The sequence below is a fragment of the Drosophila teissieri genome, chromosome 3R (genome assembly GCF_016746235.2).
Source record: "Drosophila teissieri strain GT53w chromosome 3R, Prin_Dtei_1.1, whole genome shotgun sequence".
NCBI lineage: Eukaryota > Metazoa > Arthropoda > Insecta > Diptera > Drosophilidae > Drosophila > Drosophila teissieri.
The window spans coordinates 26,979,881-26,997,235 of NC_053032.1; the positions used below are offsets into that span (position 1 = coordinate 26,979,881).

General features: G+C 42.5%; 4 protein-coding genes across 4 annotated transcripts; 2 read left to right on the plus strand and 2 right to left on the minus strand.

Moving 5' to 3' along the window:
• The first annotated feature begins 5,727 nt into the window (after positions 1 to 5,727).
• On the plus strand, positions 5,728 to 7,626 carry LOC122619552 (putative odorant receptor 85d). The gene is made up of 3 exons (XM_043796553.1): positions 5,728 to 6,753; positions 7,355 to 7,510; positions 7,570 to 7,626. Exons 1-3 carry the CDS (start codon positions 5,728 to 5,730, stop codon positions 7,624 to 7,626), a joined length of 1,239 nt encoding a protein of 412 aa, XP_043652488.1.
• Positions 7,627 to 13,829: 6,203 nt separating this feature from the next.
• LOC122620517 (pachytene checkpoint protein 2 homolog) lies at positions 13,830 to 15,502 on the minus strand. Its single transcript, XM_043798015.1, has 3 exons — positions 15,344 to 15,502; positions 14,926 to 15,289; positions 13,830 to 14,802 (listed from the first exon to the last, which is right to left on the minus strand). The coding sequence occupies exons 1-3, from the start codon at positions 15,403 to 15,405 to the stop codon at positions 13,963 to 13,965; spliced, it is 1,266 nt and encodes a 421-aa protein (XP_043653950.1). The 5' UTR covers positions 15,406 to 15,502; the 3' UTR covers positions 13,830 to 13,962.
• Positions 15,503 to 15,621: 119 nt separating this feature from the next.
• Positions 15,622 to 16,303, minus strand: LOC122620518 (28S ribosomal protein S18a, mitochondrial). Its single transcript, XM_043798016.1, has 2 exons — positions 16,113 to 16,303; positions 15,622 to 16,028 (listed from the first exon to the last, which is right to left on the minus strand). The coding sequence occupies exons 1-2, from the start codon at positions 16,207 to 16,209 to the stop codon at positions 15,658 to 15,660; spliced, it is 468 nt and encodes a 155-aa protein (XP_043653951.1). The 5' UTR covers positions 16,210 to 16,303; the 3' UTR covers positions 15,622 to 15,657.
• A 233-nt stretch (positions 16,304 to 16,536) lies between these two features.
• On the plus strand, positions 16,537 to 17,231 carry LOC122621302 (protein KRTCAP2 homolog). The gene is made up of 2 exons (XM_043799127.1): positions 16,537 to 16,662; positions 16,719 to 17,231. The coding sequence occupies exons 1-2, from the start codon at positions 16,659 to 16,661 to the stop codon at positions 17,138 to 17,140; spliced, it is 426 nt and encodes a 141-aa protein (XP_043655062.1). The 5' UTR covers positions 16,537 to 16,658; the 3' UTR covers positions 17,141 to 17,231.
• The last annotated feature ends 124 nt before the right edge of the window (positions 17,232 to 17,355 follow it).

Here is a 17,355-nt window from a genome sequence, read left to right on the forward strand (position 1 = left end):
TATTCAATATGCAATAATTCGATTTTTGCACTCTCCAGTTGAAGCCTGAAGCCCGTGTGTGTACTGCCACCGCTGCCTGCGACATTGTGGCAACTGCAACTCTATTAGGATCCATCAATGTCAGCCAATTTATGCGCATATTAAAAATGCGGTCTGCCGATGACAAACACACGGGGGGCACGGCAACAAGGAACACGGAGTAGTGCTGCTGCAGGAAGCCGAAAGAGAAGGACGCGACAAGGACTTGGCCAGGACGCACGTGGCGCTTACATTGGCAAACATATGACGATGCGCGAAATGGAGGAACTACTCGCCAACGTGACAGCAGCAGAAGCGCAAAGAAAACCTGAAGCAGCTGGAGCACTCGGCACCGCCATTAAAAGGGGTTCGCAATACACTGAGAAAAAATAAGAGCTAGTTAGGAAGAGAAGGTTATAAACAGGCACTGCTTAAGCTTTTAAGAAAAGAAGCAACTCGACAATAACATCACAAGAATTTGTAGATTGAGTAAAGTAGATAATGAAAAAACATGAGCTAAGCACTTTATTTTCTAATCTTTTTATAATACAAATAAGTAAGATTTCCCAGCGTATTAGGAGTACTGAACCAGGAACTTTGGCCAGCAGCAGTGCAACTTTAATGCAACTCGGGGATGGAACTCCTGACGCGATTAGTACGCGTGTGTGCGTTTGTTTACTGGCGGCAGAGGGGAAACGGAAACGAAAATCGGAGGGGGTGGGGGGGAGCACACTCAGTTGCCTATTATGACAAATGCATGAAATCGAGTTCAAGCCGAGTATCCCGAGTCCCCATCGACGCCATGGGGACACGAGTCGAATGCGGATTTCCCATCTGCTTATCGCAGTGTGCAGGTGTGTCCTTTCGTGTGCGTCCTGAAACGGTGAATCCTTGCAACCCCTTCTACCCTCCTCTTGAAAGTCCTAGAGTAACTAGATATAATTTAATCTTCGCTCGATTTTCTGGCGAGGCTTCCGCTTTAAAGGATTATTAAGTCTAAAAGGCAGCCCAAGGCATCGGAAGAAAGCGGAAGAGAAGCGGTGGAGAAGGGGTCAAAATTGAGGCGGTAGTCCACAACACATATCAAAATGCAATTCATTAACTTTATAACCTCAGAAACGAGCTGACCACAGACCAATAAAACCAGAATGAAATATTTACAAAAAGGTTGCCTCTTGTCGCAAGTGCAGCCAATTTCGCAACTGAAGTCAAGCTGTGACACATACATGTACATATGTATATATATTTGTGCAAGTCCTATGTAGACCACTATATGCATATGTATGTGTGGCACGTCTATAAATTTGTTCGTACATACGTGGTGGCCATGGGTGGAAGGGCAAATCTTTGGGAATAAATGGGTGGGATGATATCATATCGAATGGGACTGGAAATGACACTGCTGTCAAATGAGCCAGACAATAATGATGATTATGTGCATACCATAGAATAATTATTAATTTGCTTGGCTGCTCAAGCACAAATACGAATATAATATACCCATCCACTCACACACGTATATACATACATATAATATATCACAGATGCATTTAAACTTCAAGTGTGTTTTACAAGGGAATTACCGCAGAAAGGTTACTTTAAATATTTGTCTAAAGGCTTGATGGATTAGCAATATGTAAATAGCAGGCTATTGATTGTAAGTCTAGTTTTTCGTGTGCATGCAATACGGTCAATTTAGGTCAATTGCTTGAAATATGTGCCAAAGTCCGGGGCTCCTCTTTAATTTATGCAAATTTGGCCCACAGACAGACGACGGCCTTTGTTTATCTACCCATTGTATTTGCCCCTCAAAATGCATGCTGCAGCCTCTGGTTATATATATGTATATATATGCATGTGTGTGTGCGTGGTTGTTTAATACCTTGCAGTTCCACATTTCATCGGTACTCGAAAGCAGCACGAAATACCCGCAAGTGCAGGGTATTTAAACAATAATTTGCTGCTCGTCTCTCCAGGGAGAAGCTGCATGTCCATGGACGAATGTGGGTCATGGCGAGCATTTGTTATGATTACTAATAATGCCACTAATGGTGTCGAGTTTTTGTTGTTGTCCCCAATATGGGTATTAGACAAATTCACACTGCATTTGCCGGGCTTTGCACAGCAGTTGCAACAGAATTGAAAATATGCAGATTCTCAATTTGATGGCGAAATAATTAAAGCCATTAAAGCATCTTTCATCCTTTGCCAGCTTGAGCGCATGGCTCATTGGGTGCACACATAGGGAATTTCATTCCGACTCATTATCTCGTTTGATTTGATTTGCCGCTAATCAAAACACAACAAGACTCAAAAACACACACGCACACACACTTCAAAGTCATACATCTATGTGTCTGCTCCTATTTTGCAAGGACACGCATTGTAAGGAGTCGACAGCTGGCAGACATAACACCACCCACTTATGTGGCGCGTGGCAATTTACACGCCCAGTCAAATTCAGAACGCGTTTGCAAAATATTAACCAAATTAGTTAAATACCAGAAAAATGCATTTAAAATCGAGTTAAACCCTCAGACGTGAAAGCCCCTTCGCCCACGTAAAAGCCCAATAAACTGGGTGTGCGAAAGTTTTTTTCGTCTCTGGCAAAAAGTTTGGATAACTGAAGGCAGCTGAATGGGTTGAAAAATGGGGCAACTTGTTTTTGGAGCGTGCCCACGTTAGGATTATTAAATCACACAAGGTGTTGCAGATCTCTGGAAACAAGGGAAGTGGCATTAAATATTCATCAGCCAGCACAAAGCCAATTATATATTTTAAACCTTAAATGTGTTGAGATCTAGCTCGCGAATTTGTATTATTATAAATGCATTGCATACGTTAAACTTATGCATTCGGTTACATGAAATACTTTCAACAAGTTATTTGGATTCTATTCAATAGTTTACAATTTGCAACATCCCAATTCAAATTAGGTTTATTATGCTGGCAACGTGGAGGGAAACGAGGATACCCCTAGCATGTGTACCCTGCCACAGAATGTGGCACATTGCCAGCAAGAGGGCAATGGCAGCGAGTCGAAAAAAAATAATAGAAGTATGGGGTGGAAAAAACAGCATGGCTATGGTAAAATAAAAACACATCGCGGCCTTATCATTGCACATTTCAGTGTTAGTGTAACAATTACGCCAAAGCCAACAACATTTGGCAAACATTCAAAAACGCCAGAAGCCAAAACATATACACACACACCGCACTTCCCCCCGATCAGCACAACCCAAAAAATGCAGCCCTTCGACCAACTCAAACTCAAACTCATCCAGCTCTGTGTTTTGCTGCTACAAATGTTTTTGATAATATGCAACATTGCAACAAACTAACCAACAACGAGAGTTTCCAGCAAACACACACGAAAATAAATGAAAATGTTTATACTCAATGTAGATGCACGTACACTCGAGGTCACATCAGTGGCACTGCCTTTGAAATTTACACAATATTTGAATAGTTAGGACTTTTCAATTTAGCCAAGTATGCTTGTGACTGGCATTTCTTTGGCTATACCAGTTAAAACTGTTTTGTTTGCACTCCAGTTTTAAGTGCTATAACTTTTAGTCCAATTGTACACATCTGATGGTATGCACGTTGCATATACACATATACACATAATTGCTTTGTTTACGGGGGGCTGGGGATGGGGCAGAGTGGCAAGGAAATGAAAGGAAAGGGAGCGGAAATAGGCACACAGACCCCTTTTTTGTCTCTGGCCCTCGCCGTAGATAAACCCGTCCAAAAGGGTCGGCCCCAAAATGCAAACGGAAACTCAAGGACCTTGTTCCACAGCCGAGGGGCGCTATACCACACATATGCCATATGCCATGTGCTATATGCTATACGCTGTATGCTATATGCTGTATGTATGCAGATTAATCTGCATAAGTATTAGCTGGAAACGGGGTGCCAAAAAAAAGGGAAAGCTGGTTTTCCCGAAATGTGAGCCAATGTTTTCCCAAAAAATAAAGCTCATATGAAAATGCATTTTAAAGTGTGGTACTTATCAGCTTGCTTGCTAACATAACTACTCATAGCACTAATTTTGAATAAATCTGAAATCGGAATATATTTAGACTAGGTTTTTTTTTTAATATTTCGTAATCAAAATAATAGTTTTCCCCGCGCACTCACAAATAATGTGCAACCTACTTTGCGGCATTACTTCTGCACGCAAAACCGTACTTTATTAACCTTTTTTGCGACTGTCAACAATTAGTTAAATAAAAGAATTAAAATCAATAAAATCAGCTGTGAGTGCGTTTTATTTCCAATCACTTTTTCTATACAGAAATCGTTAAACATTCGGTACGAATGTTGGTAAAAAAAGGTTGGCCGCAAAAACTTCAAGTGGCAAATAGAAACGCATTAATATTACATAACTGACAGACGGCAACAACAATTTATTAAATTAATTTTGGTTTAACATTACAAATGCCATTAAGGAGTGAAAAATTGTGCAACGCATGGGATGAATTTAAAATGCTAATTGCATTTGGAAATAAATAAATCTCGTAAGGCAAAAAACACATATTCCACATACATACATATTTATATATACGAGTATGTATATGCAAACAGCTGTGTATAAATGGTCTTCATTAACATTGCTGCGGCGCAATAGTCATGTAAATTTCATTAGGAATGTGATACGCAAATGGGGTCAGCTAGTCAGATTCAGATTCTGATTCTGGAACAGGACGAGGATGAGGATGAGGATGAGGCTGAGGATGAGGAGATGGATAGTCTGCTGTGAATCGAATTTAATTGCAACATTCCAAGGACTTTTTGCATTAAAAGCAAACGAGCGAATAAACATGCAGTGAAAAGAATGCCAGCATATTTTGCATTACTCGAAGGCAGCAAAACAGTTGATCCAGACATAAACTGGGTGTCATCTGGCCAGAAGAAATGGGAATTCGCATATATGTACATCCTTGGCCAACTGAATGTGTGTAAACAGGATATAGGCAAAAAGCAAGGACTCGTGTCACTGACACACACACCATCATCCAGGCAAGTGTGTCAAGGAGCAAAAACAAGGACGAAACAAATGCAATGCAGCCGTTAAGAAAACACATAAATGGTTTTCCAAATACTTTCAGATATCCCAAAGAAAAACATGGAACACCAACAATAAATGTTCAAAAGCACAAAATAAAAGAAACTAATACCGCAGAGATCTAGATTAGAAATGAAGTACGAACTGCACAAACGGTGGGAAAATTGGTTTAGCCGTGAGATCAATTTTAGTAAATATAACCATTTATAGATTATACAGATGCACAATTCATATACAATACAATAATGAAAGGCATTTGCAACGCCTTATAATTGAGCTAATTTAGCTTGGGAATTATACCCCTTAATGTTTAGGCATTTGTCCATGCAATTGTTCACCCGAGGTCGAACTAATCGCTGACATTTGTGAGCAACTGGAAGCCACTTAATCGTAGGAGTCATCGATTTCGAGTTAGGCCCAATTAACCACGCCCCCGGACGACCAACTGACGGGTTCACAACGCCCTAATTGAGAGATGCTCGCCGTGTACATGCTAATCAAGTGGGCGTGACAATTGTCCACTGTGTGTGGCAATAGTAAATTATTAAATCATCGACTTCGCTGGGCTCTGGGCTCCACATTAATTTCGGGATATATAAAGCGAGCCAACGGCTCGGGAAATTAACAATTACAACATGTCGGCTAAGAAGGATACTCAAAGTGCCAAGGAGCAGGAAAAATTGAAGGCCATTCCATTGGAGAGCTTCCTGAAGTATGCCAATGCGTTCTACTTATCGATTGGAATGCAGGCCTACGATCACAAGTTTGGTGAACAGTGGAAGATGGTCCTGCTTCGCTGGACTTTCGTTGCCCATATGGTCAACCTGAACGCCGTGCTCGTTTCGGAGCTGATTTATGTTTTCCTGGCTATCGGCAAGGGTAGCAATTTTCTGGAGGCCACCATGAATCTGTCCTTCATTGGATTTGTCATCGTTGGTGACCTCAAAATCTGGTACATTTCGCGACAGAAGAACAGACTCACCCAGGTCGTCCACCGATTGGAGCAAATGCATCCGGAAAGCGTGGCTCAACAACAGCCCTTTAATATGGAGTTTCATCTGCGTGGCTATAGCCGATATAGCAAATTTTACTTCGGCATGCATCTGGTGCTGATCTGGACGTACAATCTCTACTGGGCGGTCTACTATCTGGTCTGTGATTTCTGGCTGGGAATACGTCAGTTTGAGAGGATGCTGCCCTACTACTGCTGGGTTCCCTGGGACTGGAGCACCGGATACAGCTACTACTTCATGTACATCTCGCAGAATATCGGTGGTCAGGCATGTCTGTCCGGTCAGCTGGCAGCGGACATGCTCATGTGCGCGCTGGTCACTCTGGTGGTGATGCACTTCATCCGACTTTCCGCGCACATCGAGGGTCATGTGGCGGGCATTGCCCCATACCAGCGGGACTTGGAGTTCCTCCAGTCGACGGTGGCCTATCACCAGAGGCTGATCCAGCTGTGTCAGGACATCAATGACATCTTCGGTGTGTCGCTGCTGTCCAACTTCGTGTCCTCGTCGTTTATCATCTGCTTTGTGGGATTCCAGATGACCATCGGCAGCAAGATCGACAACCTGGTAATGCTCGTCCTTTTCCTCTTTTGTGCAATGGTTCAGGTCTTCATGATTGCCACCCATGCGCAGAGGCTCGTTGATGCGGTAAGTTTTATATCATTCTATTCTATATTATTTATTTTTATACCCGTTACTCGTAGAGTAAAAGGGTATACTAGATTCGTTGAAAAGTATGTAACAGGCAGAAGGAAGCGTTTCCGACCATATAAAGTATATATATTCTTGATCAGGATCAGTAGCCGAGTCGATCTGGCCATGTCCGTCTGTCCGTCCGTCTGTCCGTCTGTCCGTCTGTCCGTATGAACGTCGAGATCTCAGGAACTACAAAAGCTAGAAAGTTGAGATTAAACATACGGACTCCAGAGACATAGACGCAGCGCAAGTTTGTTGTTCATGTTGCCACGCCCACTCTAACGCCCACAAACCGCATAAAACTGCCACGCCCACACTTTTGAAAAATGTTTTGATATTTTTTCATTTTTGTATTAGTCTTGTAAATTTCTATCGATTTGCCAAAAAACTTTTTGCCACGCCCACTCTAACGCCCTCAAACCGAAAAAAAACTGTCAGTGTTGAAGACTCGCCTTCGCACTTCCACTAGCTGAGTAACGGGTATCAGATAGTCGGGGAACTCGACTATAGCGTTCTCTCTTGTTAAATCATAAATTATATATGTAATACGCAGAGTGAGCAGATTGGGCAGGCGGTCTACAACCACGACTGGTTCCTTGCTGATCTGCGGTATCGCAAGATGCTGATCCTGATTGTCAAGAGGGCCCAGCAGCCGAGTCGACTGAAGGCCACGAGGTTCCTGAACGTCTCACTGGTCACCGTAACGGATGTAAGGAAGAAAAGTTCAGTTTTAATTCGATTTAATTTCGATTAATCCATTTCTGGCAGCTTCTGCAGCTCTCGTACAAATTCTTTGCCCTTCTGCGCACAATGTACGTGAATTAGCTGGCATTTGTGATTATGGCCACAATTTCAATTTAACGGCCAACATCATGTGGCAGTGACATTGTGCCAAAAGGACAAAAGGAGCAAATCATCGCCAGCCAATAACTTACGCCATTTTCAGTACAGAGCTGTGGTTTTTAATTAAAGTAGTAGCTCAAATGATTACCGCGACTCGCAGGTCATGGAACAAATCGAAGAGTGGTCAACTAACCGCTATAGAAATGATTAATTATCGCCATTTCGCTTGCACAAAGGGCCAGTGCCAGTGCCAGATGCCAGACAAATCACCGCTGCTTTTACAATTAGCGACTTCCCCGAAACCCTTGCAATTCACCTGAGTTTCGCACTTTTGGACCCATTTAATTGGGGATCTGCCGAATAATTCACTTACCTACAACGCCAGATTTGACTAGACTAACACCTGAATAATCGTAGTGAAAAAACGAACTTAAAACTTAGGAATAATTTGTGTGCTAAGCAATTACATTTTCCATTTTTCCATCCTTTTTGCAAATCAATCGCATAATCCCCATTTAGACACGCTGCGTGACCTTATGCAGCACTTAAAAGTAATTTCGAAATATCTTTCCGCCCAGCGAAGTGGCTGGCAAATTGCATTTTTTTATGAATATTTAATTGAAAAGTTGACACAAACAGACAACAGTCGGCGGATTTGCGGGCGGAGGGGAGGGGTTTGGGCCAGGCTAATTACATTTCTACGGCTGTCGACCGATAGAAGAACGCAGCAGTGGGCCAAGACCAGGACCTGGTCTCAACCTGCCCGTCAGATGGATGGCAAAATTGAAGAATTTTTTCAATTAAAATTACTAAAAAAAAAAAAAGAAGGGAAAGGGAAAAGTGGGCTCACGACCAAATGGAAATCAAATTGGGACCTGGCTGGGCAGGATGGGATCTAAACAGCAAACAATTGGGCTTAAAATAAAGAGGTTTTGTATAAAGTATAAAGTATCATGACTCACGTCGTTTATACAAAAGTTCTTTAAATATAAAAAAGTTCAACAGTTTCGCTTGTAAATAATAGTTTCCTTTATAGTTTGTTCAGTTATATAGTAAACATGAGTGTATATTTTTTCCACAGTGCAAGAATTTCTATAGGTGTGGTCTTTGAGGCCCTGCCCAATATAATTAGAAATAACGCGCGTCACGAACTTGACTTTGCGAGTCCAGTGTGAATGTAAAATCCGTCGAGGATGCCTCCTGCATCCTGTCGATGCCTATGGAAAATGGGAGTGGAGGAGTGGATGAGATGACCTATGAAAATAAGGAGTGGATGGGTGAATGGAATGACCCGCCTCATTGCCACGGAAATGCCCAAATAGTTTCGACTAATTTCATTTGCGTTGGCAGTTTTCGCCTGGCAGAGTTGAGCGAGTAAAAAGTTTCCTTTCGACTGTCATTGCCAGTTCACTGGTTTCTTATTCACACTATGCGGCAAGTATTTAGAACGGGCTGTGTGAGTGGGGTTGGCAACCGCAGGCATTCTTAGTGGGTGCCAAGCCGCCATTAATCAGTGTAATTGCAGCAACTCAAATGGCAGTGACCAGAAAAAGGTGGATCAACCCGGCCACCTCGGCTAATTAGAGGGCAATGCAGGTGGCCACTCTCAACCCTCGACCCTAAAATTAAGTTTTCAGTAAATATTTCTTGCAATTATATGATGCGGGGTACTTGAAATCTGCCAAATAAGTGCATCAAAGATACATTTCAGAATAGGCCACTTCTAAAAATTTAAGGGAACTCCCGCCATTAATTTAAACTTTTGCGTTGTTCCAGTTTTTATTCTTCAACTGAATATTCGTTTCACCATTCGTGGATGGGCCTCATTCCATTTATATTTATACATTACAGAAGTCAAATAAATTAATCCGTGCAGCCAACTTTGGACGTACTTTGTGTGTGTGTTTCTCCTCCGCGAGAAAAGGGACCCATTGGGTCTGCAAGTCGGAGAAATATTGGCTTTTAAAAATGTCAATATATAGCGAGCAGCGTGCGCTGATTTGGCAAGAAAATTGCAATTGCAACCAACTTTTTTGCGTTCAGTTGCGTTGCTCGTTGAGAAATTGTATTTCGTTTCATCAAATGAAGAAAAATCGCACATTTTTATAAGGCCAGTAGAATGGGCATGTTGCAGGACCATCGGGGGGACGAGCGGTGGTAAGGGGGAACAGAGTTGGCTACCATTGTCCAGAGTTTTGGCGCCAGTCGCTGCTCCATCTTCGCCATCGTCAGATTCATCCTGGACATGGGGGATCCAAGGAGTGCGGACCAGGAAGCACGTCACTTGGCTGTTATTGAATTTGACATATTTCCGCAGAGTGTGTGTTGGTCCAATTGTGGAACACAGTACGAACATGTTAACTGAAAAAGGACCTTTCCAAATTCCAATTTTACATGTGCAGATTAATGGAAATAAGCCTTAAAATCATTAAAGTGTCCTTATAGTTTGATCTGGGTCACCATTCAGCATGTGTGATTTTGAAATAGTTGCCAGAAAAAATCAAATGCATATAACTGGATAATAAAACCACAAATGCTTAGAAATATCTCCCCAGAAATCGCATTTTAAAAGTCCAAGCTATGAGACATGCCAAGCGGTTCGAGGTCACCTTTCTGTAGAGTTTGAGTTGCAGATAACCGATTTGGACGAGTGTCCACTGTACTTGTGCCATTGTGTGTGTGTGTGAGATGCGCCGGCTAAGGGATTAGCGTCATTGCCATTTTTGGCGTATTTCTCATGTGCCCTAAGCTCGCTAGTCGATGTGACCCGGCCACGCCTCCTATTCCAGCCGCCCTTGCACTGCATTTAAAGCGTCCTGGTGTGGGTGCCCCTCTGTGTGTGGGTGTGTGTGTGTGTATTTGTCAATTTTCACTCACTTCATTTAAGTAAACACATTTGCTGCATTTCATATTTCCAGTCACGTTCTAAGCATAAATAACACACACCCCAAACGCCGACATACAAATGGGAAAGCGCGTTTAGCTAGTTCCTAGTTCTGAATTCGCCAATTAAATATATATTTAAAGGTAAAATTTTCAAAAATGTTTTGTAAGCTTAGTTCCCAGTTTTTATTGCTAAAAGCACATTTTATTATTGACCTATATTAAGTCGTCATATTTGGGCTTTAAATGTTATAGTTTCTGATTAAAAAGTTGCCATTTTAACGTTTTGAGAACATTCTTCGCGTGCTGGTTGCACTACATATGCCTTGGATTGACTACGTTTTGTTGACGATGGTTGTTAAGGATCAAAGGAAACCTAACATCTAATACTAAGCTTACGTACGCTGAGAAAGTCGATTCTGTTTACAATCCATTTTCAAACTCCCCAAAACTCCCTACTCCTACAAGTTTTCTGTAAAAATGTGAACTTTGAAAATATTGAAACCGCGTTTTGGTGGCGGTGGAAATTTAATTTAAGACGACTTTGTTGTTATTCCTTTTCGAAAATTTTGCGGCTGGCGCGCGCTTTTCGCCATATTTTCCTATTATTTTTTGTTGGCCAAAAGTTGGCAGAGGAAATTCTTGGCCAAAGATACATAATTAACGACCCTTTTTCAATAACTAAACAATTTCGAGTTTCCTTGGCCCGCGAATATTTTTGCAACGGCTGCACTTTGTGGGCACAAGAGGAATGGAATATTGCTTCGCAATATCGACATTGTCTGGCGCCAGAGCCCACCACAAAAATTTAAATTAAATCTAAACTGCATCGAACTTTGGCGGAATAAAACTGTTATGAGCAGCCAAATTTAAGCGATACAAAATGAAATATTTGTATAGCACAAAATACACAATTTTAGTTCTTAAAACCTCTGACTAAGTTACACTTTCTAATTTATAGCTATACGCATTAAAAGATTACCAACTTAAATGAAGTTCCCTAAATTAAGGTAATTACTCACCTTACAAATTGGAAATGTTACTTGTGATAATTTTCCCGTCGGTCAGGGAGCCAATATTTTCTTTGCATTACAAACATGTTGCCCAAAAATTAATTGCCTTGCAAACAGCAATTTACTCCCCAATGAAATATTAATCTATACTTACAACAATCAAACATTCCGGGTCCCAATGTAAGCTCAGGTATTTTGTGCAAATGTAAATAGCAGATGCATCTGTTTTGCAGTTTTCCAATTGCTGGGGAGAACTCGGGCCAAAATTAAAGCATTTATTGTTGTGTTGCTTGGGTGGAAATTTAAATTTCTTAACGCCGCAAAACGGTAAGCTTACAAATCCAAACAATAAACAAGAAACAATTGCTCCCAAGAAAGAAAAACAGGAGGAACAACAATATCGACAGCAGTCGCATTGGATAACAATGGGAATTTTCCATATTGCTGAAATGCAATTGCAAAATGCTGCTTACAGGCTTCCCACACACAAGCACACACACCATCCACACACAAATACACACAGAGCAAGGAAAACATAAATAAACGTAACCATCAATGGTTCAATTCTCCATGCAATCGCATGATTGTGCAGGGAAGGAACTTCCGGAGGGGATCCAGGATCCAGGATCCAACTTTCAGGCATTCCAATCGACCGAAAAATATTACACATTTATTCCGAAGTTTACTCAGAACCTGCTCGTACTGCATAGTTAACCAATTTTCGAGGCACTGCATTTTGTTTTTTCATTTCAGATACAAACATTTTGAAATGTTTCACTTCTTAATAGGTTTGTATTTTTCAAGCCCTTCGAATAGGCATATAATTCGTAACTAACTTTACTTTAAAATCTGCAATATTGTTGGGCTGCTAATATCCTGCGGTGTGGAATTGCAATGCTTTTAGATGCCTATTTACCCATTTGGACTCGTATTCAATTGTTTGCATGGGGAAAATGGAACCATGCGAAGCTCACTGAATGCCACATTCAAAGTCTATTCATAGCTGGAATCGTAGTCATTGCTGCCCAAATAATACGTTAAACAATAAGTAAAAGTTGCAACACCCGACTGCTGCAGGCAAACAACGCGTTTTACCATTAAATGTTGGCATCAACAACCGAACCGATGACTTGGAGTCTCTTTTAGGATAAATAGGAAAACTATCAAAGATCGAAACTGTAGGAAAATAAAAGATATAACAATATAAAAATAGAAAATATTGCTTTTCAGGTTTCTTTAACTGCTTGCCATTTGGATGCTGATACGAGTTCGTAGCCGTGTGCCTAATAAACCCCGTATATTTTATATGTCCTGGCAGGAGGACAATGGGTGAAATCACACATTTTCATCAACAGGAATCGGGTTTATCGCACTTTCCCACTCCCGAGCACACATCTACATTTTATTAGCCCTGCAGCTATCCGTTCACATAATTCGATGGCGCCTTTTCCCCGTCTATTTTTACTGTCTTCTGGTTTATTGCCACTACCTGTCCCCCGTAACCACTCTCTGTTTTGCCATTTCAATGAACAAATAAGGATGGGTATTTGTCCTGATTTAATTAAAGTCACCCCGCACAAGAACACACCTTTAAAGAGTGAGTGAATACTGCGTCCACTTTAAGCTTAAATATTTCAATAAATATAAAATTAAATATTAAATTAATTGCCAGCAAACATTTTTACCAAGCTATCAAAGCAATTGTATTTGATTAACACTACTTTTTCAACCACATCTCTTCTAAGCTATTATTTATCCTTATCAAGCCAATTAGTAGTTGATAGAGAAACGCAATCTGGCAAATCTGTGTGTTGGTCTACCACTCCAGCGTACATATTACAATATTAGGCGACTAAGCTAATGCAACGACTGCGATTGACTGAGTGGCTTCCAAATGGATGATACGGATCAACAGGCAGCATCAACACAGAATCAAATCGTCAAAAAATTTGATTAGTCGTCACTTGGTCCTGCAATAGTTGGGTGTCCTTGGCCCCCCAAACTTACCCCATCCTCCGGCAGTCGGGGCAGCAGCATCCGATAGCTTCGTTGTGTGCCGGACTTGAGAGTACTCATGCACTCCAAAGTGAAGGACAGGCGAGGCAGAAGTGCTGAGATTGCGTAGGGTCCGATGTCCGTGCATATCGATGTGGGTGGTGTAAGGACAGTGGATGTAGGGGCTAGCAAGCAAATAACAAGATTTCACGCTTGATTTTCACATCAAAAGCCGGATAAAGAAATGGGAAAATCTCTGTGTCGTGTGCAAATGAAACGAGGCAGCAAACAGAATGGGGATTGGACCCGTGCCTCTGCATCGGATTGTTTTTCATAGCAGCAAATTGAAGTTTACAAAGTATCGCATTTGATGAACATAGAGTGGGTTTAGTAAATTCATTTTTTCAGTCTGTGTTTCACCCTTGTTTTATAGCTCCTCCATGGACTCCAGTTTCAGCAGGCGTTGCTCGCCCAAATGCTTCTCCAAAGCCTCCAGCATGGCGTCCAGAAAGTCCGAAAGATTGATCTTCTGATCCAACTCGAACAAAGCGGTGCTGGTGTACTGGGCATGGGCCAAAAGAGGCAGCTTCCGCAATGTGCGGCCACTTAACCCAATGCTGCGCTCTGCCAATTGGGACAGCAAACCCTCCTCGGCGTCCTCCGCCTCCAGAACCTCGCGTTGCAGAACACCCGCCGACATTAGTTCAGCCAGCATGCTCTTGTATATTTCTCGGATAGCGGGAATGCCAGGATACCCAATGAACAATCGGATATCAGCGCGATCCACAAAGGCCAGGTCAATGCTTTGAGCCAGGTTAGATGTGGCCAGGATCAGTACATTGGGACAGCTCTTAATGGCATCCAGCTGGGTGAGCACAGCGTTTACCACCCGCATGGCGTCTCTTGGTTCATTACTAGACATGGCACTCCTGGCGTAGGCCAGCGACTCAACCTCGTCGATCAGCACGCATACCAGGTTGTTCTGATCTGACACCAGCTCTGTAATCTTGTAAAACAGTCGCGCCACCAGCTTGCCGCTCTCTGAGAACCACTTCGAGAACAGGCTGTGGCTGTTAATCTCCACCAGGTGGGTGTAAGCGTAGCTCCCTTGGGTCCGGATAGCCAACTTCTGGGCAAGGGCCTTGCAAAGGCTCGTCTTTCCTGTTCCAGGTGGTCCGTGGAGCAGTATCAGTCGGTTGCAGGCGATCACATTCGTGTCCACACCGTGTTGAGAGAACACCAGTGCCGAAAGGGCAAACTTTAGGAGCTGTAAGGAAAGGTTTCTTTGATTTTAGCTAAGATTGCCCCTATGATATCTACAGCAAGTAAAACGCTATAAGAGGCATGCTAGCATACACATTTGTCTAAACAATGCATTTCACCCTCTCACCTTTTCCTTGAGTCCTGGCTCGTAGATGAGGTTCTCCCACAGACCCACGAACTGAGCGGCCGGCAGGAGCGCATGACTGGCCGCCACGACGCTATCGATGCCATCTGATCCTTCTTCGTTTGAAAAGAGGCCAAGTTGCGCTTCCTCCGGCTTAGTGGCATAGAAATGGAAGCGATATTTGGTCTCGGCGGCCTTCAGAGGCTGTGCCTCGCCATTGTCACGCTCCAGGAGAACGGAGCGCACAAGTTCTGTGTGCTCATGCGTGAGATCCGGCTGGAATGCCACATTTCGTGGCAAGTTTCTTGCCGTCTGAAAATAGCCCTTTAGGGCACTCTCAACATTGGATCGAAGTGCACTAGGGCGACTGAAAATAGCTATAATTAATTGAAATTCCTATCTGACGACGGGTGATACTCACGCATCATTACCTTGCAGGCAAACTTCCACATGTATCGTGTCGCTATTGCTCAAAAAACTCATTTTAATGCCGGAGAAGCTTTGAAAAGTCGCGGGAAACAAACAAATTATAAAAAGCGACGCCGGCGTAGTGTGACCAAACTGGACAAGGAAAAAATACAGCGCACTAAGTCTATGCAAAAAAATAAGCACAAGTATCGTAATATTCGATTTTAAAAATTTGTTTTCTGATATTGCCGTCGTGTTTGCTAGACAAATGAAAATTAAATAGCATCTCAATGATTTTTTCTATAACAACATTTATTGTATTTAACACTAGTATTTAATTGTGGACTCCAGGAAGTACTTGTTAAACTTGCGCCACCCAAAGCGCTTCTTGGGATCCCTTTTGCTCCACTCGGGCGCCAGATTGGGCATCAGTCCTGCCTTCTGGGCCATGGTCACTAGGGTGCCCATCTTCTTCTGCTGTCGGTGGCACAATCCGGTGATCCTTCTGGGCAACATGCAGCCGTCGGAACGGACATACTGCGAAAGGATAAGCACATCCGTGTGCTTGATGTCCAGGCCCAAAGTGCATTCCGGGCAAAACTTGGTCTCGCAGGCGGATTTGAGCATCAGATTAGCACGCGGCGATTCCACATTAACGCCCTCGAAGATCTTTACACTGTTCTCCTGCTTCTCCTGAACTAAAAATTGTAATTATTTAATTTTGGAAATGTACACTTATTAGAGGGGTTATGAAACACATCTCAGAGGTCTCTGGAACTCACTTTCTTTTATTGGCCTGGGCGTTGTGGTGGCCACGCCACGCACCTGCACCATGGAGCTTCGGACTGTCCTGGTGGCCAATTGCAGCAGGGAGGACATATTAAAGGCGTTTTTTATTTACAATTTATTAAAATTGGGCACAAATGCAATGTTATTACTATGCTGGCCATTCACCACGAAAGCCGCAGCGTTGCCATATCAAATGACTTAAAATGTGTACTATCGAGGAGGAGTATCGATGTCACTCTTCAAATACCGATATCCGTTATTTATTTTTATGGCACTTCCAAATTTCAAGTTAATACGTAAGAAAGACTGTATGAGCTATATTTTAATTATAATAATCGTAGATAGGTATAACTTATTTTACTTAATATTTAATAATGACTGTAACTTGTAACAAAGTCTGCAAACACATATCTAGTTGTTACATTAGGGAATATCCTTATTATGAGCAATAACCGCTTTCGATAGTTCGATGATTACAAAAATCAACAAAAATTATCGCTACACGTATAACAAAGACGCCGGCTGGTAGAAAAATAAATATGTGTAAGGAAATGCAAGAAAATTACGGCCAACAGAAACCAAACCCCGAACATTTGCAGCCGCCTCGATGAGCAGCAAGAGCACCCTGGTGTCCTCCATCATCTCCGGCCTCCTGAGCATCGTTCTGTTTGGCACACTGCGTTTCTGCTCGGAATGGTTCAACGACTCGCAGCTGAGAGTTCTTTTGGGCGGATACCTCTTCTCCTGGGTGTTCATCCTGAGCCTTACGTGCGTCTCCAATGCGGAAATGGTCGTCTTTGGCCAGGACTTCCAGGCCAAGCTGCTGCCGGAGATCCTATTCTGTCTGTCCCTCACGGTGGCCGCCGCGGGAATCGTGCATCGCGTCTGCGCCACCACCAGTGTCCTCTTTTCCTTGGTGGGGCTCTACTTCCTTAACAGGATCTCCACGAAGTATTACTCCGTTCAAGTGCCCGCCGTGGATGCTCCTGCGACGAGGAAGGGTGGTAAGAAGTTCAAGTGAACCTATCGCCTGGTCCTTACTTGCTTAAAAAAACATTCGAATACCTATATTGATCTTTAATAAATAACAAACCCATACAATGAAATTGAAATCAATTGGTCTCATTAAAGACACAATTACTGTTGGTCAGTCTTATGAATACTACTCAGAATTATGGAAGTAGTCTCCAATCGCTGGTTACGCTTATAACGTAATCAGTATTACTGCAGTTCTCC